Below are 25,787 nucleotides of genomic sequence, written 5' to 3'. Positions count from 1 at the left end.
TCTTTTGTTTGATATGGCTGTCACGAGGTAAGCAATGCCCCTTTGCTTTGACACAGACAACTGCAGACTTCCCATGATGCCCCCCGTTCCATTTTGACAGTCATGAGTTCACTAATGCGCTGTCTGGCACCATAAGAGAGGGGATATGCAGATGATGCCCACTTCAACTCTTACCTCATCAGACAGCAGGGCACCATCTGGGTGCTGGCTATACACCAGGAGGCAGTCGCAGGAGCAACCAGCCACAGACAAGTGAGGAGAGAGGGAGGAAAAGGGACTGGTAGCTGGGGATTGCTGATCTTAGCTGGCGAGAACTGAGAGCTTTTGGGTTCTGTCTCATCTCACACCCAGATGGTGTTCCCCACACTGGTCAATCAGGAAACCACCACTGACTGGTTGGATGCTAGTTATGAAACAGGACAAAGGCAGAAGGAGAAGCGGACAGTAACAGTGCCCTCGTCAAGCCTGCCAGGGCTTCTGGAGCAGAGTTGGAGGGGCATGGTCTGCCCAGGCAAGTAGGGGGAGAGTGGAGAGAGCAGATCCACGTGCCACTCCTGTCAGGACACCACCCAAGGGAAAGGGGAGGCCACAGCAGGAGGTGTGTCATCACTTGCAAGAGAATACTCTTCTGGATGCACCTCCTCAAAATGCACAAGGCAGGTGGATGCACTCTCCACCACAGAGTAAGCCGTCAAAAAACTTAAAACCTTAGAAACCCGTCTAAGGGGCCATGACTACATCACAGGAGCCAGTGTCTGCCCATGCTTCCCGCCAGCTGCTACTAGAGCTCCACCCCATGAGCAGGGTAGGGCATTTCTTTGGGGGATGAACAAAGTAGGTCCCCCTCTGTTTGGCTGCCAGAGCTCCTCCCACCCAAGGGCTTAGGAAACCAGAGAAAACTCAACACCTGAAATAAATAATAGTAAATCCACAGCAAGTCCTGCATGTGTGGTTTCTGAGAAATAATGAAATTTATATCATTAACTTGTTTATTTTATAATGGTTCATAATATGCATACATATATCCACAAGACTCTCCTCAGAGTGGAGATTCCAGGTTTACCTGATCAGCTTGTCATAAGCCCCCATTCTCTCCATAATGTTGTCACCACCTTAAAAAAAAAGTGTGGAAAATCTTGTCAAATCAAAATTGTGCTGAAAGCAAGACACTTTGCACTCAGATGTCCACTCTGAGGGGAACATTGTAAATCCAGGAAACAACAATTGCTGGTGATTACTCAGGACAAATTTTATGTATGCCAGTGCAAATTGTTCAAAAATGCATGTTCCCTTGAAGTTTTCCATTCAAACTTCATGAAAAAGCAAATAAAGAGATGGAATATATACTGACACATACATTTTTAAAAAAACAGTGTTACACAGAAAGAGAATGAATGAAGTGCTTTCACAGTGGTGCACAGACTGGACAATAAATTGCCTATTATTAATGTGGGAGGAAGGAAACGAGACTACACTGTGCTCAAATAGAAAAACACCAGATGGAAGACGTCCAACAAGTTACCATTGCACAACATGTATCAATGAATCTGCAATGCATGTCAGTGACTATTTCACACATTACCACACGTTAGAAAAATATGATATAAAATTGATTTTATCATAAATAAGTTCAATGTCAAAAATTCCATTATAAGCCAAACAATCATTACAATAAAATAATTGGTTCCAATGCTATTCTATTTAATATGAAGTGATTCATTTTTCACTATTTTGTGAAAAAATATGGTCGAGTTGCTGGGAGGTGATTCGCAAGATGTCTCTGAGTGCAAAGGGTTAATTATGTCTTAGAATCCCCTCATTTGTACCAAAAGAAAGGAATGGGACTAATTTGGCATGGCTTATTCTTAGGAACTTAGAAAATGGCTGCCCACTACACATTTTCTCCTAACTGCTAACAACATAAGTTGGCATGACTTATTCTTAGGAACTTAGAAAATGGCTGCCCACTACACATTTTCTCCTAACTGCTAACAACATTATCTAGTACCATTAAGGGCTGTCCAACTTCACAGAATTTACTCTTTAAAATGTTTGCCCATTCCGCAATCTTCTGGTACTTCTTATATTTTCTATAGTTTCCCTAATTACTGACAGTGACTATACTCAGGAATACATCTGATCCTAGATCAAATGAGTTCATTGAAGTAGGTTCAGTGTTTCTTAAGCATCTTTTTCACACCTAAACTAATACACTTTGAGCATCCCAAATTTGAAAATCCAAAATCTAAAACTTTTTGAGTGCCAACATCATGCTCAAAGGAAATGCTCATTGGCGCATTTCAGATTTTGCATTTTCAGTCCCAAATGCTTCTGGTCCCAAAAACCTTTCAGATAAGGAATATTCAGTCTATACCCTCATCAAAAGAAGTCATTTTCACTAAGCCGGGAGACCAGTTCCTTTTGTTAATATTGTTATAAGGATGTTAATCTTTCCTAGCAAGTAGGATGGGACTTCCCTGATCTTAGTTCAGATAGTAAAAGCCCTTTTCATTGTTTTGAGCTTTTTCTTTCTGCCAAATCACTGCTCATCTGAAACTATAATGCTGACACTATTTTCCTGCTGTTTTTTCATTGTGTTGTGTGTTCTGACTTCAAGTCTTGGCTACTGATCTCAAATTTCATCTCAACAACTGTAACCTCTCATTGTTCACACTCCACCCTGAGTTTTATTCCCTTTTTGGGTTCTAAAATTTGCACCATAGTTTCACATTTGCCTTTTAAAAAAGATGAATCTTCTGTAATTAGACTTCCTTAAGTTACATTATCTTTCCATGCTTTGAAATGCCAGGAAGACTCAGGCTCTCTCTCTGACCGAGAATAAGCAGCCACACATAAAGTGCTGGCCCAGGGTGGGTGGCTATATCAGGCTTCGTGGGACAAGACAGTCCTCACAGATGCAGAGGATAAGACAGGGCACAAGGAAAGTCTATGCAACACAGCTACTGTAGAACGAAGATAAATCCAAATTATTACATGCCATTTCAACCCTTTAGGGAAGCTTGAGAGAAACCAAAACTAGAATAAAATTTCTAAAACCACTTGGCAAAACAGGTTGCCCACTTATGGAACTTGTCATCTTCTTTGTATTATCTGAAATTTAGCACATTCAAGGACAAAACCATTACATCTCTTTGGTACACACAGAAATAAGAGATAAACACACTGTACACCTTAACCGGCCATGAAAAGATTGTTTTATTCCATGAAAATATTCTCAACAGAGAACACTATCTTAAACAAAGCATTTACCATTAAGAAATCAACATGTGCACAAAAAGAGTAAAAATTACTGAAAAATTAAAGATTTCTCTTAGACAATTCACATGTTCAAAATTTAAGAATGATTTAAGAATGATTTAAACTGTGCAAGTACAAATGTCTCTCCTACCATCATAATCCATATACAAGTTGCACTATTCCACATGAAGGAGCTTGCCTCCCATGGAAGCAAATCCTGCTTCTAGAAAAACAAACAGTAGCTTGAAAAGAACAGTTAGTTCTTACAAGAAAGTCTTACACTTTGCCCTCTGTGGCTGTTAGCCAAAAACACATAAGCACATCAGGCTCTGTACAGAAGACAAACACAGCCAGATCACATTTCTTCCTCACCGCTAACCTTTAACATAAAAATAGCACAGATTTTAAAACTACTTCATGTAGTCCATCAGTACTGAGTAATGTCACATTATATAAATAACCCTGTAACGAGATTCAATATCTAAACTTTATAGTTTACTAGTCGCAAAGGTAACACACTATGCCAGCTGTGTAGCAGTGGTGTACTTGTTCTTATGAAGGCATTAACTTTCACACAACTGTCATTCAGCTTTAGTGTAACTGGTAGTATGATTCAAATAACACTGGGGGAAATTATTAGAGCTTCACACAGCATCTAAAATATTGCTTAAAATCCAATAACAAACCAGTTCACGTTCGCCTTCTCCCCTCAAAACAGTAAAGAACCAAACTAATGAAGCTTTAGTGGTACAAATAACCCCCGGCCCCCACCCACCTCCCTATTACAACAGCACTAAGAAAGCAGTTAAGATACAAGTCATCAACAGAAGCACAGAGGCGAGGCAGGACAACATGGGAAAAGGAGCACTAACATCGATTATATTTACAAGTATAAACATACAGAAATTCCCCTTTTACAAGAAAAAGTGCACAGATCATTACAAAGTTTCACTAAATTTTATCGGGTTCAAACAAAAGCATCACTTGGAAACAGACTATCATTGTAATAACCAAATGAGATCATCATAACCCCAAATGAAAAGACAACAGGGGAGATCCGTAAAACTTCTCATAAAAACACTGAATAAAGTAAAGTGGACTCGGACTGTCTTTAGTCTGATGCACAAATGTGAAGATGCACCATCGTCCACGGCAGAGCCGACCAAGGCTCCGTCGGCAGCTGCAGCAGTGCTGCAGTTAAAGGAGGTCGCACTGAACTGACACATCAAGCCCTTTGTGGGATACTGGAGTGGGAGTGTTGGCAACCGACAGATTTAGGCACTCTAGTTTAAGGCAGCATTTGAATGGAAGCAGCTGACTTCTGACAATAGTCCTTTGTCTGGAGGTGGTATCTTCTGGGTTTGTTATGCCAGGATTTCAGTGCTGACTATGGATGGAGTCTTCCCAAACTGAGGTGCTGAAGATGTATCACGTTTCAGAGTCTTTCAATGGGGCTGTAGGCTAGAGCAGAGATGTTTCTTTTTCTTATCGTAAATACTTCAGGTTCACATACTACTTCGGAATGCCAAAACTGGAATGTTTGCAGTGGCAGTGGGGAAGTCATAGCAGCACACACAAACACTAGGATGGAAACATCAGTGCTGGAGATGTCTGACAAAGTGGCTTGCACGACAAACGTAAAACAGAACAGAGGCTTGACAAGAACAAGGGATTACAAAGACATGCCTGAAAAACCCAGCACGATGGCGCTAGACATGCAACAGGATGTTAAGCAAGCACGGAGGTGGCGCAGGCAGACACGGACATGGCAAGGAGCTAGCGGGACATGGGTCTGCAAGCCAACTAAACAGAGCCGGCTGGAGACGGTCTGTTGGGACAGCCAAATGGAAGACAATTGATGGCAACTCTGAATTCTTTACTGACCAGAAATTAGTAAAATAAACAGAAAAATGGTCAGCCATTGTTGGCCTTTTTCTTTTGCTCATAACTGTAAACTACAAATTTAAAGATTGGTATTACAATGGTTTTTAAAAACAATGTATGGAAATGCTAATGAAGTTAGTAAAAAATCACCATGTCTGCATGCATTCATGCACTGGTTTCTCTCTCTCTCTCAGCCTGACAACTCTAATCCCTCCCCCACAGCAGCTGCATGAAACCTCCTCCACATCTTGCCCATTTCCTCAGAAACCCTCTTCAGGAACCTGCAGTCCAGGAGGAAAAAGAAAAGAACAATTACTGAAGACCTCTGGTACGACCAAAAAGGGGTGTTCAGTCTAAAGTGTCTGTCTCGAATGTCTCTAAAATCACTGTACAGTCAGCTACTGAAAACAGAGAATTCTGAAACACGAGCAAAACCACAGATCAGTCCTACTGTTTCCCTAGTTACTTCCCCACGCCACTAACTCAGGGGTGACCACACAACCAGCACTGCACAATCCTCCAACAAATGCTTGTTTAAATTAACTGGAAAAATAATCTTCCAATTAGTTAAAATAACAAAATGTTCTCAACGTGGTACAGATATCTTCTACAACAGTCAAAAAAAGTTGTTTCTTTTAAAAGTAAAATTTGCCAGTACATCCTCCCCAAGAATCCCCCTATCTTGAATGTATATTTTCCTAATGTAACTAACTATCCTTTTCCTGTATATTACTGTTAAATGCTAAATAGCCAAGAAGCTAATATTTCCCAAAAGACATTTTCAAGATGAAAATACAAGCATAAGATTAATTTGGAAGGAAGCTCGTATATTATTGAAAATTATCAGAAAACTACAAAATATCTTGAGGTCTCAAAAGAAAGTCGCTTTATTCACCTAAGAACCAGACCATATGATTTCTTTTATAGATCTCTTTTTTTAGGGGGGGGGGTCTCACTGTCACCCATGCTGGAGTGCAGTGGCATAATCATGGCTCAGGTGATCCTCCTGCCTCAACCTCCTGAGTAGCTGGGCTCAGGTGATCCTCCTGCCTCAACCTCCTGAGTAGCTGGGACTACAGGCACACACCATCACACCCAGCTAATTTTTTTTTTTTTGTAGGCAGGGTCTCACTTTGCTGCCTGGGTTAGTCTCAACTCCTGAGCTCAAGCAATCCTCCCGCCTCAGCCTCCCAAAGTGCTGGTATCACAGGCATGAGTCACCGTGCCCAGCCTCTTTTGTAGATCTCTTGATTAACCCCCTAGTAAAATAGATTACGTACTGAGTACTTATTTCCTTCCTTTAGGAAATCAAAGTTAAGAAAAAGGAAGAAAATGAAAATGGAATTATTATTTTGCCCAATTACCCAACTACTTCTTTTCTTCCCGGACACCGTAGCTACCAATTCAAACTCCTAGAACAAACCCCACTCTGAGGAGTCAGCTTTCCACAGCACTCCAAAGGAGTTTTACTTATTTGAGTTCACTGTACTCTCTGGGTTTTCAGAAGTCAAGGGGCAGGGGAGCATTACTATCTATGGATTCCTGCCCAATAAATCAAATTCTATTATTTATAAGGCAGAAAAACACAAATCCTTCACACAGACTTAAGCAGGACATAAAGCAAAAGGCATCAATTAAGCTTCACACCAACACCACTCAACAGTAAAGGGCCACGAGTAGTTTCCCTTCCCAAGATCAGGCCTGCCCTCAACTCACAGAGTGAGCAACACACCTTAACTGCCCTTTTCGTTTCTTATTTTTCCAACCTGTTGAATGTGTTTTCATTTTATGTTATCGGTCCCGTATCAACATGGCATAGGCTGCCTGGTTATTTAGATGTAAGTTACTGCACCTTTACTGTTTTTCTCTAGAGTTACATCTATGTAAGATGTGGGCACGTAGCCTTCTTCGCCATTCTGTCTCCGAGCTCTTGTCCATCCATCCCCTTTGTCCTCCTCGATAATGTACAGAACTTCGCCTTCTTTCATGGCCAGAGTACCTTCATTATGTCCTAGATGAGAGTTTTCACAGCACAAGCACAATTTAAGCACAGAGATAATTTTAAATAAAAACTACAAATACAACACACAAAATAAAATGAAACCCTACTAGTTTGCAGTGTGCCTGGAGCCACAAGCCCACTGACTCTCACCAGCAACAGCATCTCTGTTATGTTTTCAGTTCACCCAACACATTCCTATACAATCTCTCATTTAAGCTGCTTGATAGACCCATAATATTGAATTCAGGTCACCCCGTGTAACACATGAAATCACCAAGCCACAGTGACACTATGTGATTTGATGGGGTATTCTAACTCCTATTTCACAATGCTATCTCCTTTTCCAAATTTTGAGTAATGTTGCTATCTAAAAAATTCATGAGGTACGGATCTGGACAACAGTAACAAGACAGTGAAAGGGTGAGAGAAGGAAAGAATACGGTTTGAAGAGAGAGCAGAGAAGAATGCAGATTTGACCTTGAAGCAGAATGGTTGCAAAGCGCAACTCTCCTTGAAGACCTCATCAGCCTCAGAATTTCCTTTCTTCCCACCCCTAGCCACCCCCAACTTGGTTAGTAGTAACAATTTTCACACCTGAATCTTTACTGAACATGTGATAAGTTCCTTCCCTACTCTCTAGATTATAGTAAGATATTCATTTCTTCCTTCCTTTCTTGCTTTTTTTTTTAAGAGATAGAGTCTGGCTATGCTGCCAGCCTGGGCTCAAGTGATTCTCCTGCCTCCGACTCCCAAGCAGCTGGGACTACAGGTGCATACCACTGTACTGCAGGTCTTAAATTTCATCTGTTTTCTCAAAAGGAGAAGTTACTAAAGACTTCACTCAACTTTAAAACCAATACAAAGTGAGTAGAAAAACCTGAAACCATCTAACATTTTAAAACAATTTACTTGGGAAGGTGTTTCTCTGCTATCCTGTTGGTTGAGGAAAAACACTTTTCAGAAGCCAAGAGAAGGAAGGGCACTTAAAAGTATGTAGGAGAGGGCCTCCATGCCTCACTGCCCTCACAGAGTCGCTCTCTGACTCTCACAGGAGAAAAGATGACAGAGGTGCAGCTACCACATCCTCTCCCACTCTCATCTAAAAAGGCCCACAGAGTCAGGATATGAGGATGGCATTCAGCTACGCCTTCTACCTGTCTCCTGATGTCAGGAAGCTGCAAGGAAGAACATGACGTGTTCGACCCGCCAGCCATTCCCGGGATGGGCTATGCTCAAGCTGCCTCAACTTTGTTAACCACATGTAAGCATTAGTAACAACTCTGGGGGAAATTCTGTATTGACCAAAGTTGATAACTAAATAATCATCTGAACTATTGCACTAATAATGTGAATATTTTCTTTCAATTCTATGTATGGGAGAAAAATCTCTGTATTTGTTACACAGTTAAAGCCACAGTATGCATACTAATGAAGTAGATTACAATTTTCTGCCAGTGAATTATTTCCCTAAGGACACTAAAGTGAGTGACTCAATGTATTTAGACTTTAAGGAACCAATGTTATCAAATACGATATATTAAGAAAATCATACCATCAAAAGGGTAGATAGCTTTGCAGTGTCCAATAGCAGGCAAGGGGTCATCGTCCTCAAACTCATCATCAAATTCACTGTGGTGACCATGCTGCTGGGGTGGACCGCGGACTTCTTGGTTTGCATCATCAGTGTAACTTCCCTCAGGACTATAAAACACAATGTTATCGCTGATCAAGTATCACAAACATGAGAACTCTATATATTACCTAAAGTTGATTTCCTCAGGATTAATTCAGAAAATTAAATGTCAATGACATGGCTCTGAATAGTCCTATTTTCTTAAACGCTGAATATATAATTTGCTTCTAATACAAAATGCTTCTTTGCAGAATTTTTTGAAATAAAAAATTAAAAGATTATAATGTTCTAGGAACAGAACAATATTCGGTATATACATACATCTCACTATTACTGGGTCTATAGAGAAAAAGAAAAAATATAGTAGACACTTATCTTTCATCATCCCAGATTCTTCATCCCGACTTTTGGCAAAAGAACCCTATAATTCTTTAGGGAACCCACCCAGACCCAGATTCAGTTCCCAGGCTTCAGGTGGAGTTGTTTCTATGGCTGGAATAAATAGTTCAAGTAATTCTGCAACCCAGTCAGATACACAGAGCCTCCGCTTAGGACTGTTGGGAGAGAAGGATACTCCCTTTTCCACTGGACCTGAATTTGAAGGAATAGTCACCCAGATCCTTAGAAGACCCCATATGAACTCCTTAAAAGCCAACACAGGAGAAGACAGAACCGTGAGACGGAGAGAAACTGAGGCTTGAGGATAACATCTGAGCTCCTAGCAAGCTCCCCCTAAAATCAACTAATGATGTTCATTTTTAGTTTAAGCCAGTATGGGTAAGTATTCATTCTGTCACTGAAAACCAAAAGATTCTGGCAAGTGTCAGTGGCTCATGTCTGTAATCCCAGCACTTTAGGAGGCTGAGGTGGGAGGACTGCTTGAGGTCAGGAGTTTGAGACCAGCATGAGTAACAAAGCAAAACCCCATCTGTACAACAAATAGAAAAGTTAGCTGGGAGTAGTGGTGTGCACCTATATTCCCAATTACTTGGGAGGCTGAGGCAGGAGGATCACTTCAGTCCAGGAGGTCAAGGTATCAGTGAGCCAAGATCACGCTATTGCACTCCTGAGTGACAGAGTGAAACCCTACCTTAAAAAAAAAAATGCCAGGCTTGTTGGCTCAGCCTGTAATCCCAGCACTTTGGAAGGCTGAGGTGAGTGGATTGCCTGAGCCCGCGGGTTGGAGACCAGTCCGGGCAACTTGGCAAGACCGTGTCTCTACAAAAAAAAAAAAAAAAAAAAAATTAGCCAGACATGGTTGCGCAAACCAAGTTCCAGATACTTGGAAGGCTGAGGCAGAAGGATCTCTGGAGCCCAGCAGGTTGACACTGGAGTGGCCATGAGTGTGCCACAGCACTGCAACCTGGAGTGAGATTGAGACTCCAACCCAAAAGAAAAAAAAAGTCTTTGACTTCAACTCAAGAAAACACTTTTTGTTTCTAACGTAATCGGTTTTTGTAATGGCATCAGCAAATAAAAGCATGATTATTTAAAAAAAAGACTCAACTAAAATAAGAAGTAAAGTTAATTTCCAATTAATGGTAGTAACAGGAAAGTTAGTAACTTAGAAAATCCAGAAAGGCAGGTAATAAAAATGAACCTTATTTTTCTTTAAAACTTTAAAAATCAAAGATCAAAATGTTAATAATTTTGCTGAGGAATCAAATGATTGAATAAAATTTTAATAATGGAAAAATTTACAGGATTAGGTTTAACAGTAAGCCTGGAAGCCATGTTCTGCAATAACACATGCTGGAGAAATTAGATCCTTTTATTCTAGGCTTCACCTAATAACAAAAGCCAGTTATTATTAGTGGATATTGCCCACATATTGAAGATATGTGCTCTTTCAAGAAGTGACAAGGGAGATAAGAGAGGAAAGGGAGGAACTAACATTTGTGAATCATCTACTATTACCAGGTATCCTACCACTAGGTGCTTATGGACATTATTCCCTTTTTCACTAACAACCCTGAAGAATGGGTATTTCAACCTCCATTTTATGTTTCAGGAACTTGAGACTCAGGGAGCATTAAAATGAACTTGCTCAAATTACACTATAATTAAGTAAAAAACCAAGATTTGATACTAGATCTGTCAGATTCTTCTCTAAGGTGAATCCTAATTTGTAGACTTTTGTTATGGGAAAAAAGAGATATATTTCACCAAGAGAGAAATGTACAAGGGGTATGCAGATTCAGCAAAATGCCTTCTGAAAGCTCTGATCCAAACTAACAACACAGATTTTTTTTTTTCCTTCATAAAACATTGAGCAATTTGACAGTAAAATCTTTCCTGGGCATAAGCCACCCAACTCTATCTAAGCCTCTGGGGACTCTCCCCATGCTTGGGGGCACCTGTGCCCCAGGAAGTAGCTCTAGGAAGTTTCTATGGCTCCTAGTTCTGTTTCTGGATGCATGACACACTAGAATTAAATAGCAAGATGAAATTTCTCACTTCACCTCTAACCACTGCTAAAGAAACAGAAAATTACTAAGATTCAAAAGACTGAAGTTATTAAAATGCCAACTTTGTTAAATTTGGAAGAAAGAAAAAGAACTATACAAAATGTAAAACAAATCGGTGAAAAAAAATTTGGAAGAAAAGAAGGCATACAAGTAAAATGCAAAAAATGACCTTTCTCGTCCTTGTGTCACAAGATGGTTTATGTCACTGCTGTGTCTTCTGTCTCCTCTCCCACCTGTTTTGCTTTCAACTTCAGAGAGCCAAGCCTTGGGGAAAAAATAAGCAGACAACTGAGCTCAATAAATATGTTCAGAAGTTTGTAAGATATTCTACACTTAAAATGTGTTTTGAGTTTTTATAATTATGTAATTCTTAGAGATGGGAAACCCTTATTCCAATCTGATCAATGATCAGCTTTACAGTTGGTTTTAAAAACAGTATAAATGTGGCTGGACATAGTGGCTCACACCTATAATCCCAGCACTCTGGGAGGCCAAAGTGGGAGGACTGCTTAAGCCCAGGAGTTCCAGACCAGTCCAGGCAACACAGTGAGAACTCATCTTTACAAAAAAATAAAAAAGTAAGCTGGGTGGAGTAGTATGTGCTGTCCCAGCCACAGAAGAGGTTAAGGTGGGAGAATCACCTGAGTCCAGGAGGTCAAGGCTGTGGTGAGCCACGATCGTACCATAGCACTCCAGCCTGGGTGACAGAGTGAGAACCCCCCCAACTAAAAAAAAAAGTATAAATGTTTAAATAAAAAACTTTAATGAGGGATTAATCTAATGATTATATACCACAATGACACTTTACTTTTAGATCATAAGATCTAAAATTAAATACAAACATTTGAAGGTCATTCTAGCAAAAACCAATCTATTATATAAAAAGCTTACAAAAGTAACTTATCTCAGACAACTGCTGAATAACAAATCTACCTCATTCTTGTGGATTTCCATTCGTAGGCGGTCAATGTTATTCATAGTCTCTGCTAATTTAGGCTGCAAACTCCCTGGATCCCCCATTTGTGGATTTTTCTCATACACATCTTTCATTTTGTTGAGTGCATCTCTGAAAAAGGAAAGGAAACCACAAAATTAAATATTAATTCCATATGCTTCCAGATAAAAGACTTTTATGGACTCTGGGGATTCTTATGCAGCTTAATCTTAAACAGAGTTATATCTCTTTAAGTTTAATCTAGCATTGCCTGATTGAAGACAATTTGCACAAAGCTAATAACATATATAGAATTAGTAATTTATGAAGATAATCTTTGAAAACACTTGGACTACAAAAGAGAACAGATTTCATTTCTCATTTCTTGGCTTCTAAAAAAAGGAGATTTTATTTTTATATGTATTTTATTTATAAAAATAAATATATATTAAAAATAAAATCTCATATGTATATATGTCTAATCAAGAGCTGGAAGAATACTCCTCAGTATTCTTAAACTCATCATGTCCTAAGTCAAGCTCATCACATGCCTGCCAGCCGTGTTACCTCACTGGTGTTCCTCATCTCAGCTCACACAGCACCTCTGTCCTCCCACTCACCTGTGCTAGAAATAGGAATGGCAGCTTTAACTTGCCTCCTCCCTCTAAATTCAGGCATTTGCCAGTTCCTCTCACACCATCTCCTAATCACATTACAATAGGTCACGCCTTAGCTCTCCTGGACTCCAACAACTGACACGACTAACTAACACTCCTCAATACTTTTCCTTCTTGGCCTCCTGAGTTTACATGTTTTCCTCCTCCTCACCTTTGCTTTCTCTCCATCTCCCTCACTGGCTCCTTCTTTGCTCAACCTTGAAGTGTATGTTACATAAGATGACAAAGGTTTCTCATCTCACCCTACGCTCGTCTTTGAGGAAGATGATCTCTCACTATTTTAGTAACATCTATCTTCAGATGATCTGCAAATGTGCATCTCCAGTTCTCCTAAGTTCTAGATTCGTATTTCCAAACACAACTGGACACATCCAATATGAATTTTTTACATATTTCAAAAACCAACATAGACCAAACCATTACCTTTGCCCCAACTTTACCTTCCCATACTGTTTCAGTAAACTCTATAGCTGCTCTCGGGAACCGCGAGCCTTTTTTTAAAAACCACTTCCATTATTCTCTTCTTAGGCATCCAATCAGGTAAAAGTCCACCCTACTTTGGCTTTGAAATGACTCTTTTATTGAATCTTCCTTTCTCTATTCCCATGGCCTGCCCTAATTTAGGACCTCAGTATCTTTCACCTGGATTGTCAGAACTCTCCTAACTAGTCTTCTGCCTCCAACCTCTGCCCTAAACCATTTTTCTTAATACAACTTTCAATGACCTTCTTTAGAATACATAGCCGATCATCTCACCCTTTCGCTCAGCAATTTTTGGCGATTTCAGTACCTACAGAACTCCCCAGAAAAACATCCAAGACTTTCCACAATTCATTCTGTAACTTTGCATCCCTCACTTCTGTTATTACACGCTACATACTTTTTAATAAAATCTCACTGGATTAGAGCTCGCTCTAGTATATGGCAAGAACATTCACATTTCTGTGCCTTTATTCTTGTTTAGGACATGGACAGAGCAGAGAAAAATCTGAGTCACCAGAGGACATTCAGGTTCCCAGCTGAGGTGAAAAAGATGATACTTTGACCTTCTTTTGTGTGCTCTCACATTCTCAACAAGTGTACTTTTTGCAATCAACTTATTTACTGTTATGTTTTTCATACATCTGTACTTTTTGTTGATGATCTTAAGTGTTTAAAATAGTCCCTAAGCAGAGTGCTGAAGTTTGTCTAGTGTTCCTCAGCACAAGAAGGCTGGATGTTACTTACAGAGAAAACGTGTGGTGTCTTACACAGAAACATATAAAACAAGGTTACAGTCAATCAGTTGATGACAATGTTGTGACCAGAGCCTATTTCCCCAAAGAGCAATGTTTGAGTATTTGATAATGCAGTGCTCATGGTGACTTTACAGAACATGGCTCTGTGAATAATGAGAATGAACCATACTGCAATATTTCATTTGTGACTGAGCACATCACACTTGATACACAATGATTAGCCTCATACTTCAATTTCTCGTGTTACAATTTAAGTCTCATTTTATCTTCAGTGTAGATACTGTAAATCACCAATTCACTGTAAAAACCCCTTATTCATCATAAAGAACTCTTCTGTGTCCATTTTTTTAAATTGAACTAAAGGAAACTTTTTGTAAAAATGAAAAAAAAATCAAAGCTATGCATGAACAAATATGGAGCTGTAAGTAATCAAGCACTGTTTGCCAACATGTTTTGCTGCAAACAAAATAATTATAGCCTCAGGTTGCTAATGAACTCAATTTATATACCAAAGCAAAATGAAAATACATCAAAGCGTAAGAGGAGGTTAACGTTTGTAAAACTACTCTTGATAATGAATCATAAAGCAATTTTGCAAATTTATGGAAGTTTTACTATTAGCATCCAATAAAAATGTGCAACCAAAGAAACTCTCTGACATTCCTTTTATTATTTTTTATTTTTTTGAGTTGGAGTCTCACTCTGTCACCCAGACTGGAGTGCAGTGGCCGCTCCCAGCCACTGCAGCCTCGACCTGCTGGGCCCCGGCGATCCTTCCACCTCAGCCTTCCGAGTAGCTGGAACTACAAGTGCGTACTACCACACCCGGCTAATTTTTGATTTATTGTAGAGATGAGGTCTCACCAAGTTGTCCAGGCAGGTCTCGAACCCGCAGGGTCAGGCAATTCATTCACCCCAGCCTCCCAAAGTGCTGGGATTACAGGCTGAGCCACCGAGCCCGGCTGGCATTCCATTTCTATATATGACAGGGCAGCCATAAAGTTTTCCAGTTTAGAAGAATATTTTTCTCTCCAAAGATGTTTCAATTGGGCCAGGTGTGGTGGCTCAAGCCAGTAATCCCAGTACTTTGGGAGGCCAAGGCAAGAGGACTGCTTGAGTCTAGGGGTTTGAGACCAACCTAGGCAACTTGGTGAGATCCTGTCTTCAAAAGAAATTAAAAAAAAATTAGCCAGGCATGGTGGCGTATGCCTGTAGTTTCAGCTACTTGGAAGGCTAAGGCAGAAGGATTGCAGGAGCCCAGCAAGTCGAGACTGCAGTGGCTGTGAACATGCCACTGCACTCCAGCCTGGGCAACAGAGTGAGACTCCCACTCAAAAAAAAAAAAAGATTATCTCAATTAAGATGCACAATATAGTTTAAAAACTTTCTATACGTCACATTTAAAGGCATCATTCAAAGCAGATCCTAAAAGAAACTAATGACAAAAGCAACTTAAAGGAGCAGTACTTTTGGTCAGATTCCTTTTGTAGTTCTCGGTTAAGTTCGTCAATACGCTGCTGCAGTTTTTTACGTCTCTGTTCTGGTGGCAGATGACTGAAATCTTCCAGTGCCGGGCCCTGAAAAGAGAATCTGAATCATTATAACAAACTCTTCTCAGGAGACTTTATTTTTAAAATATATCTACTATAAAATAAGAATATATGTCAATTTTAAATTTAATTTCAAATTTACCTTAAACAACCCCTTTTAAAAATCTACATAGATATGTGTGTTTACGTTTGTATGTTAATGAAAACAACTGTATTGAAGAAAGAGCTAAAATTTCAGTCACTTTAGAAAGCCATGAAACAGACTAGGTAATTGGCAATGACCAGTATCACATTATTCTCAAATCTTGGCAGAGTTAAATGAATACATATAAACCTTCTTACAGCAACAACAACAAAATGGAAACACATAACATTTCTTGTCTGCACAGCTTATTATTTTATATATAGCATTTCACTACAATTCCAAATCAAACCAATTGTTATGACATTCAGAATGTTACAAATGTTCAAACTAAAAATGTGAATATAATTGAGTTAAACAAGCAACGCAACTTACCTCATAAAGACAATCTAATTAGTGAAATATATTTTAATGCTGCAGCCTTTGAATGATTAATTAAACCATTCCTCAAAATCAAAATATACCTGATGATTAAGGAATAAAAAGAACTATCCACTAAGTAGAAATTATTTTCCAACAAGAAGTATATTTTCAATTAACCTTTTGTAAAACCAAATAACATACGTCAGTTGTTAACAAAAGAAAAATATAATCCTTCTTTGGGAAGGATGTTCAATGTCTGAAAATTTTTTAATGATTTGACATTCAAGACACTGCGAAAATTTAAGAAAAGCACTAGTATTTAGATGTAAATCTTTGATTCAAATGATGTCTTTTTTATTTTAAGTGTTATTTTAATCACTGTTACTTTAGCTATGTTATTAGAGATTATAACAGAACCAATTTAGCAGCTATTGAATCCATTTAATATAAATATGTTTACTTAGGTCTTTATATATTCCAAAAATTGATGCCTACCAGTATTCATTTTTCTTTTCAAAATGATTATTTTAAGATTATAAATATGGTTCAATTTTTTAAAGTGATGCTAAAAGAAGCTCCCAAAACAAATGCATGCTTGCTCTTGGGTCACTTATGTCTATAGCATATGCTAAACAGCTTCATTTCACCATCTACACAAACGATTCACTTACTTTTTTAAAAAGGAGAATGCTTACTCCTAAGATGAGCCATGATCAAATGTAACATTTAATTAATAATAGAATCCCTAGAATCTGTCCCCAGTGGCCTGCCCATCATGGACATTCAAAAGTGGTTGAAAAAAAGTAGGGCATCCTGTCTAAGTGGTTTTTGATTTTTTCATCTACCAGTCACCAGAACCAAGAATGACAATCAACCAAATTAGACCTAAGTGAATGAATGACAAAATTTCCTACATGAAGTGCCTTTATATAAAGTGTCATATTTAATCTAATTTGGAGTACTTTTTTTTTGGTCAGAGTCTCACTTGTCACCCAGGCTGGATGGAGTGCAGTGGCACTCTCACAGCCACTGCAGCCTCAACCTGCTGGGCTCAGGCAATCCTTCTGCTTCAGCCTTCCAAGTGGCTGGAACCACTTTACACGCCACCATGTCTGGCTAATTTTTTGATTTATTATAGAGATGAGGTCTCGCCAAGTTGCCCAGACTGGTCTTGAACCCCAGGGCTCAGGCAATCCTCTCACCTCTGCCTCCTAAAGTGCTGGGGTGGAGTACCCTTTATTGTGTTTGTTTGTTTTGAGACAGAGTCTTACTCTGTCACCCAGGCTGGAGTGTAGTTGACAATCATGGCTCACTATAACCTCAAACTCTTGGGCTCAAGTGATCCTCCCACCTCAGCCTCCCAAGTAGATTGGACTTACACATTACCACACCTGGCTTTTTTTTTTTTTAAAGAGCTGGGGTCTGGCTATATTGCCCAGGCTGATCTCAAACTCCCTGTCTTAAGTAATCCTCCTACATAGCTAGAATTACAGGTGAGGAGTACAGGTTTTAAAAATGATTATATATACCTATGCCAAAGATAAACTTTCTGATTTATATTTTTAAAAATATTTCTTAATATCTTGAAAAAATATTTAATGAAGAATATTAAAATATTAAATATTAAAAATATTACATGAAGAAATGCATTTAAATGTAGCATGAGTTTTTGTTGTTAAAATTATAATAAACTCACAATTATCCACAAGGAAATCTGCCAGCGTTCCACTTATCCTCAAATCTTGTTCTCAAATTTATTAATAGTAAATATCTAGGCATTTACATTTCTAATATCCCATTTGATATTAGAACCTATTCTTATATAGAATATGAGAACTAACTTCACTCTATTTCCTACGAATGTTAAGAAGCTCTCTGAGTCATTAACAACCTTCTTACTATAAGAGAATTTATGAAAGGCTGATTGCAACAGTATATAATGGAGTAGTCTATTTCCCAAAAGCTGTTTTGTATACCTTCCTATACAATAATTTTGGGGTTAGTTCTTCATAATGTAGCTCCACTAATTTGTATGAAATAAACATGCAAAGGAACATCACACACACACACACACACACACACACACACTCACAATATTTAGACCGCTTGTGCTTCCACTCCCCTTCAACAGCACAGAACAGAGCACTGACTTTACAATGATACTAGCAGAAATACATCCTTTCTTTTTGCAAAAAACGATTCTTGTGATAAACTACGTATCAAATTCATATACTCTTTTTAAAGGATGCTAAGAAAAATAGTTTTTGCTAAATTTTCCTTCTGCACTAAACATAAATTTTTGCTCTACCACGTAACTTTAAAACTGATGTTTAACCATAATTTTATGCTCTTATGTAACATGACAAGGACTCCATCCAATAACATTCAAGAACTTAATGGGCTGATGACAGTTAAGCACACTATTTTCTATTCTGATGACATCAAGAGTTACTGGCATATGCTGGATTATGGATTAAACTACACAAAGAAAAAAACACACAAGGTGAAAATGTGGAATGTAATTTACCACTTGCTTTGAATTAAACACAACAATGTTTTGAGATTACTTAATGTTGGCACAGTATATAGATCAGCACATAAGGCTTACCATCTTCACCGACCACTGAATAGTTCAATGGAAAACAGAAAGAAATGGTAAATTATTCACATGAAACCATAATACAGAAGATGCAATAGCCCATACTTTTTTTACAGTATTAAAATAAATCATGTACATTTCACAATCCAAACAATTATGGCAGAAAAACAATTTTAAGCACATTTTGGGAAAGTAAATTACTTGCAAAAATGCATACACTGATGATAATGGGCAGATATTTTCTAAGTTTAACTAAAACTCAAAAGTAAATAGTAATCATTCTATCAGTAATCATGCATTTTCTTTTAAAGTAAATTTTGACATAAGTGAATTTTACTTTTATAACTGTTCATTCTCAAAATATTAATATTTTACAAGTTGAATACAAAAGATCTAATATTAGCCATTTAAAAAGAAATTTTCAAAAAAGAATGTTCTTCCCAATGTATTAAAGAAAGCACCATTATTTTAAATTTTATAGTTCAAAATACTGTTTTGAATTTAAATACGATCATGGTTAGGCGAGGCTAACATTTTTACTTTAGTTTTAAGACTTTTAAAAAATGTACAGACACATTAAAACACATTATTATCAAAATAATAAATGCACTATCCAGATTCAAGCTTCCATGCATATTCCAAATAGACACAAATATATAGCTTGAATTCTGCTTTAAAAATATAGCTTCTGTTTTTCAGTTTTATTCTGAAATTCATATGTTTAAAAAACACTAACTTTCATTTTTAGAAAATTTATTAAAATTTATTCTTTCTAAAAATAGGAAATGATACAGATTCTGAAGAGACCAACACCAACCACAGTGCTCTGATACAGTATGAATACCATATATATGTATGTATGTATGTATCTACTACATTCTGTGAGTTTAGAATTCTGAACTGGCATGGTACGTACACACACACACACACACACACACACACACACACACACACAAACAAAACGCAGCATACGCAAAAAAGCTATACAAAATTAATCTTCACATTTATCACAACTGGTTAGCAATTCTCTAAAATTTTTATTTTTCCCTGTTTTCTAAGTCATGATATTTTAAGAGAAGGTGATAGAGAGATGCTAGGCAGAGTTTCGCATAAAAATATGAATGAATTTTAATAATGTTTGACAAAAATATCTACCCTTTATCTCTGATGAGTTGGTCATATATATTAATGATTATGATAAGATGACATTTGCTATCAATTATCTTTCCAAATTAAGCTTAACATTCTTTAGACTGTCAGTAGTTTCGAGAAACAAAAACCACAATTTATTTCACTATGACAAAATTTCTGGTGAGGAATTTTAAAAGTTTAAATTAAAGAAATATCTTCATGATCTTTAAATGTTAATAAACAAAATTACATAAGACAAGAAATAAAATATTTAAGGCATTTGAATCTGACTTTGTTTTTAAGTTGGAGTCTCACTCTGTTACCCAGGCTGGAGTGCAGTGGCAATGACCATAGCTCACCACAGCCTCAAACTTCTGGGCTCAAGCAATCCTTCTGCCTCAGCCTCCTCAGTAGCTGAGACTACTGGCATGCACCATTACGCTCAGGTAAGTTTTTGCTTTTTTTGTTGAAATGAGATCTCACTATGTTGCCTAGGCTGGTCTCGAACTCCTGGGCTCAAACAATCCTCTCACCTCAGCCTCCCAAAGCGCTGGGATTGCAGGTGTGAGCCACTGTATGCAGCCTGACATATCTTTTATGATAATTTTCACCAGCTAAATTTCTAAGTGACACAAATTATTTTTTCAATATTAATATCTTTTAGAGAAAACATTAAGATAATTATAGCTGAAATATTAACTGTTTCACTTTTTAGTTAATCCTGTCTTAATAAATTATCAATTGGAAAATAAATTTACAGTTTTTTATCCTTAGATTGGGGATACACAAAACTCAAGTTCTTTGTAAAAACATTAGAAATTTATTGTGTACTTTTTAAAATAATACATGTTCCATACAAAAATACCTTATTTGAATATACAACTATCATATGCCTACAAACTAGAAGATTTTATATACCCATTAATAAATACAAAAGAAGGTAGAAAGGAAATTAATTATGCAATTAAAATTCTTAGAGGTATTTCATTTTAAGATAGGCCCAAATCCTGTGAGAACTGTACCCCGGAGAGATAAAAGCTTAGAAAAATGATTCTTCAAGTCTATAAAGTCATGAATTATTTAGACAGAATATGGACTTATGGCCAGATAAATCTTTACTTAAAAAACAGAGTGCCCAATAAAGCTCAAATGAAGTTGTTACAGAGTAAAAATTATTAGTTTGTATATTAAGTAGTTAAGTTTGGATGTATCCCCAAATATCCATTAATGGTTAGAACTGGATGTCACAGCAAGAAATTATAGACCTTCATTCTTCAGAGAAGGTCTACTGTTGAATTAAAAAACTATGCCTAACAGAACATTCCTCCTATTCTTATTAATACTGAAATCTATATACACCATTTTTTCTTAAAAAAATAAAAACAAAACCATAGGGTTTTTTTTAGAAATGGTATTTAGAAAAAGCACTGTCTCACAAATATAGCTCAAACAAGAGTTTCTGAACAATTAATCAGCTTTTTAAAACCTCAAGACTTATTTTATAAGCTCAATGGAGTGAATCATCCATGTAAAAACATATAAACTGATTTATTAAAGTTAAACTTCTTTCTGAATTTTTCTATATTGAGAACATTCTTAAGTAGAAGGAAAACATCTTTACAGGTTAATTCTGCAATGGTGTCTAGTAAACTACCAAACGCCAATCAACACAGAAATAAATTTTTCAGCCCCTATGTTTCAATACACCTTCCTCCCTGCTCCCTTCTCCAAGCCCCTAGCTGGTTTGTCTCATGTTTTCTATCATGCACATGCTTTCTTCCTTAGAGTAGTACCTAATAATAAAACTGGGGGAAGATTTCAGCTTTCTAAAACTAGGCCCCAGCAAAAATAATCTATTAATATTTAAAATTAAAGCAATTGTGAAAAACAAATAATAATCAAGCAAATAGCTTTAAGTTTTATAGTTGTAAAATTCTACCTACAAACTTATTTAGTAAGAATGAAGATATTACACAGGTAAGCTTCTCTCTCCAGGGCTCACAGTTCTAATTGCCTAAACTTTTTTTCATAGAATTACACTTATTTCATATCTCTCTTGACTATATTGTGTAGAGTACTTTAACTGGGCCTGGTAGGCTCATATGTAAGAAACACAATTACAAAAACATGGCTACTAAATAGTAATTTCTGATGATTATGTAACAATATCGAGTGTAGTCTAAATCGACATAACTCAGGCAACAGAAATTCCAAATATGATTTTTTTCAAGTCTTTCAAACAAGTGTTAAGAGCTTTTAAAAGTGATCAAAGCATGTCTGTAAATATAATACAGCCTCATCCATAGGGACTTTCCAAAATGTCATAAATTACCTATATCATCCACACAGAGAAGTGGGTAAGATATTTGCAAAGAAGTTCATGTCATTGGAGGAAACAGGGAATTCCAAAAAAGGTCTAACACACTGGGATATTCCTGCTGTATTACTGATGTCAGTTGAGGTTATCATATTGCTTTAATAGAAATGTCAGTAATAACGCAATTCTGCTCTAAACTAGTATGTCTTATCCTATCGGAGACCAAAATGCAATCTGAAGGAAGATAGACAAAGCTACAGAAAGGAAGAAAGACAAAGAGAAGGGAAAGAAAAGGGAAGGGAAGAGGGAGGGGGGAACAGCAGGGGAGGGGGAAGGAGAGAAGAAAGGAAGAGTCCAACCTCTGTGTATTACTGTAATCAGGCTTATGACACTGAGAGACTCTGATTCCTCATCTACGAGCTAGCAAACACTTTCCAAATGTCCAAAGGCTCACATTTTATAAATGAGCCTAAATTATATGCTATGAATATTAAAAGCAAGCCCGTAAAATCAAATATAACAAGAAGAACTAGCCTCAGTAACATATCAGGAGTATAATAGTTGTTACTAAGAAACAGTTTTCTATTTGTTTTTTACTCTTCTATAAATTTTTATTTGCAGAGTATTCCTACGAGTAAGTAAATGCCAATGGCTGACCAACTTTTAACAAAAATAAAGAAAAAATTCTGGTAAAAATAGTTTTACTTTTTTATACTTCAAGAAAACAAATTCCATGTAAACATTACTCAGTAATACCTAGTATTTGTACAGGCTGTACAATTTACAAAATATTTTCTAATATATTATCTTAATGTGATCTGTAATCTTGATATTTAACATGCCTATCTTTTTTAACTATTGGAAATTGTTTTATGCTTCTAAAACTTAAATAGGGCAATTAAAACTGAACTTGACATTTTACTGTCAACAAAATAATACTTTATACAATCGGCAGGTGAAGTTAGCACTAGTGACAAATTACAAGAGTAATTCCAGCGACAAATTACTGAAAGTCTCAAAAATGTAAATACATTACAAGACAATGGTGAACATATGATTTCACATAAACAGAAAAAATAGCTAAAATATGACTGTACCCAGCACCCTCTTTATAATACCATTCTTTCATGGTTGAGCATTTCAAATGTTATAAAGAGGAGTTGTTTTTAGCTTGAGGGCAGCTATACTTAATTCTGTGGCATTTTAAAACTACTTATTTATAGGAGAGAGCCTTATAATGAGGGTGGAGAGTATTAAAAGCCACACTACACACACAATAGGCCATCATGCATTTTAACCCATGATTAAACTTACCCCTCTTTTGAGGCTTCTGAAAGAAGGAATTCTGGGCTTCCCTGTTTTTATTTCATTCATACAATAATGCACGGGCTCAATGGAGAATGTGAGAAACTGGGACCCATTAGGAGTACTGGATGTGAATAAACTAGTGGGGGTTAAGGGTGGGGACTGTGGCTAGTATGGAAATAAAGAAAGGAATCAATAAGCCAAATGTGCACAGCTTTTTCCTAAGTGAAAATTCTATTTTTTGGCAACATACTTTTCACAACACATATCTCAAATAAAGTTTTCTGTAAGAAAGTAAATACGGTTTTGCCAAAAACTATCATTTTAAAAAATCAAATTTACTTTTTAAGATGTACCATTTCACTCGATCACTTTCTACAAACTGACAGATTAAAAATATAGAGTACACAAATTCTAATGTTAGCGAGAGCAATACCACCTGATTTTAAAATTCTCTTCTGATTTCTAGAACATTAGAAATATTTCTAGAATACCGGTACTTATCAATAGATAAAGGCAGCAGCTAAAGTTATCTAAATAGGTAATGTCACACATAAAGTATTAAAACTGTAACTGATTACTATCAAGAGTAGATTTAAAAATTTCATTACATTCAGGGCTTTCCTCTCAGTGTTTCTATTTCATCCTTATTTCACCTCTTTTTTCTTTTTAAATTTCAATATTCCTTGTATTTCTAAGGTATTCTAGTTACACTGATCAAACTTAAAGCGGTCTCACCTCTCAACTTCTTGACTGGACAGTATTAAAAGCATAAAAAAAATGTGAGTTGCTTATAATTGTGCTTTTAAAAATATGTATAGATATATTATAAATTGAGCTAAATTTTAATCTTATCCACATTCGTACACCAAGATCAAAAAAGTGAATTAAAAATAATTGAGAATACTTTAATACAGCATATCAGATTAAATCTATCTGCTCTCCTTACTGATCTGACACTACTACAAACACTTAATTGATAAGAAAGACAAAGCACTCATCTAGTCTATTTGCTCACCTGCCAAGCTAGATTTATGTAAAATAAAATAAAGCACATCCAAAGGTGGAGTCTAACAAGAAGTTAAGAGTGAGATTCTCTTAGCAAAGTAGAAATTTTTAAAACTTCAGTTAACCAAAAACACTTAGCCCTCCCCACTGAAAACTCATATGGGTAATAAAAACAATTTTAGTAGTATGATCTATAAGACCTAACTTGACATTTATTATTGCTGTGGTCAATCATTAATTCCAATTGAGAAGTTTTTTAATTAGATCATGTTCCTTAGAAATTCTGATGGAAACTACATACAAATGAAATTTCAAAAACATATAATTTAACTAGATATCAGCAACTTAGTTAATATTCTTACTCATTATAAAGCAATGATCAAATGTTAAGTCCAGAAATAATTTTTACTATTAAGGTATAAAACTCTATGTTTCCTACAAGCGATGGTTAATGCAATCATTCAAGTTGAAAACATTTACCTCCCAAGAGTAGTAATTGATTATCCAATCAATATCTACATTAATATAATTGACATGCTAAAAAAAGCTGATTAGTATATAAGAATTTTATGTTTTACCTTGGGTTTCTTTCCAAAGAGCCACAATTTGCCCTTGGCCTTTCCTACTGTGGTTTTGGTATCCACCTTCCCACTCTCCTGTTTGGATGCACTGATAGTCCCATCAGAAATGGTCCTATATATATGCTGACTGTAATCTTCAAATGGAAAGTCTCCTGGAGGTTCAAAACCAGACTTGAAGGAGTCTACCACCATTTGAGAGTCCTACACACAAGACACATAAGTTTTAAGACCACTACATTTGCTCATAATACTGCATTAACATTCAAAACTTTATTCAGTACAAGAAAATAAATAAAAATAAAGAAATAATTCTACAGTAATCATTAAAGGTTTAAAGTGAATAATTTCTTCCTGTGAGTTTGTAATAAACTCTAAACATTTTAATTCCAATAGAAAAATATACTTAAAAATTACCACTTACACAATTTACAATACTCACGAAATGTTTGTACTCAGTAGCTTTAACCCCTAGACATTTATCTGAAAACTAGCTAGCTGATAAGAAAGACCTAACTGACAAAGGGATATAGAAAGAGGTGATTGTCAAGTAGAAATTCTGAGACGTTTCAATGGAAAAATTATTTGTGCTTTAAAGGATGGCTACAAAGAAGTTGATCTCTGGAATGAGGAAAGAGCATCCAATTGTAAAAGAGATAAGAACAAGTAGAAAGTCTTTCATTCATCCAACATGGAAAAA

The 25,787-nt window shown here is 36.7% G+C and overlaps 1 protein-coding gene across 4 annotated transcripts in view; it reads right to left on the bottom strand.

Moving 5' to 3' along the window:
• Positions 1-3,192: 3,192 nt before the first annotated feature.
• The window catches only part of FNBP1L (formin binding protein 1 like), a 48,952-nt gene continuing 26,357 nt past the window's right edge, over positions 3,193-25,787 (bottom strand). The window contains exons 8-16 of one of the 4 annotated variants that reach the window (XM_008074602.1): positions 25,088-25,291; positions 23,511-23,669; positions 18,758-18,772; positions 15,562-15,671; positions 12,179-12,311; positions 11,415-11,509; positions 8,697-8,845; positions 6,995-7,153; positions 3,193-5,423 (exon numbers count right to left, since the gene is read on the bottom strand). In XM_008074602.1, coding sequence (XP_008072793.1) covers positions 5,416-5,423; positions 6,995-7,153; positions 8,697-8,845; positions 11,415-11,509; positions 12,179-12,311; positions 15,562-15,671; positions 18,758-18,772; positions 23,511-23,669; positions 25,088-25,291 — 1,032 coding nt within the window. In that variant the 3' untranslated portion in view covers positions 3,193-5,415. Of the gene's footprint in view, positions 5,424-6,904; positions 7,154-8,696; positions 8,846-11,414; positions 11,510-12,178; positions 12,312-15,561; positions 15,672-18,757; positions 18,773-23,510; positions 23,670-25,087; positions 25,292-25,787 lie in introns of those variants that run through there. The other 3 variants (XM_008074605.1, XM_008074603.1, XM_008074604.1) reach the window with 3 other exon arrangements.

Source organism: Carlito syrichta, unplaced genomic scaffold (assembly GCF_000164805.1).
Source record: "Carlito syrichta isolate Samal-C Ts95f unplaced genomic scaffold, Tarsius_syrichta-2.0.1 Scaffold316502, whole genome shotgun sequence".
Classification (NCBI taxonomy): domain Eukaryota; kingdom Metazoa; phylum Chordata; class Mammalia; order Primates; family Tarsiidae; genus Carlito; species Carlito syrichta.
This window is presented reverse-complemented; position numbering and strand designations above follow the sequence as displayed.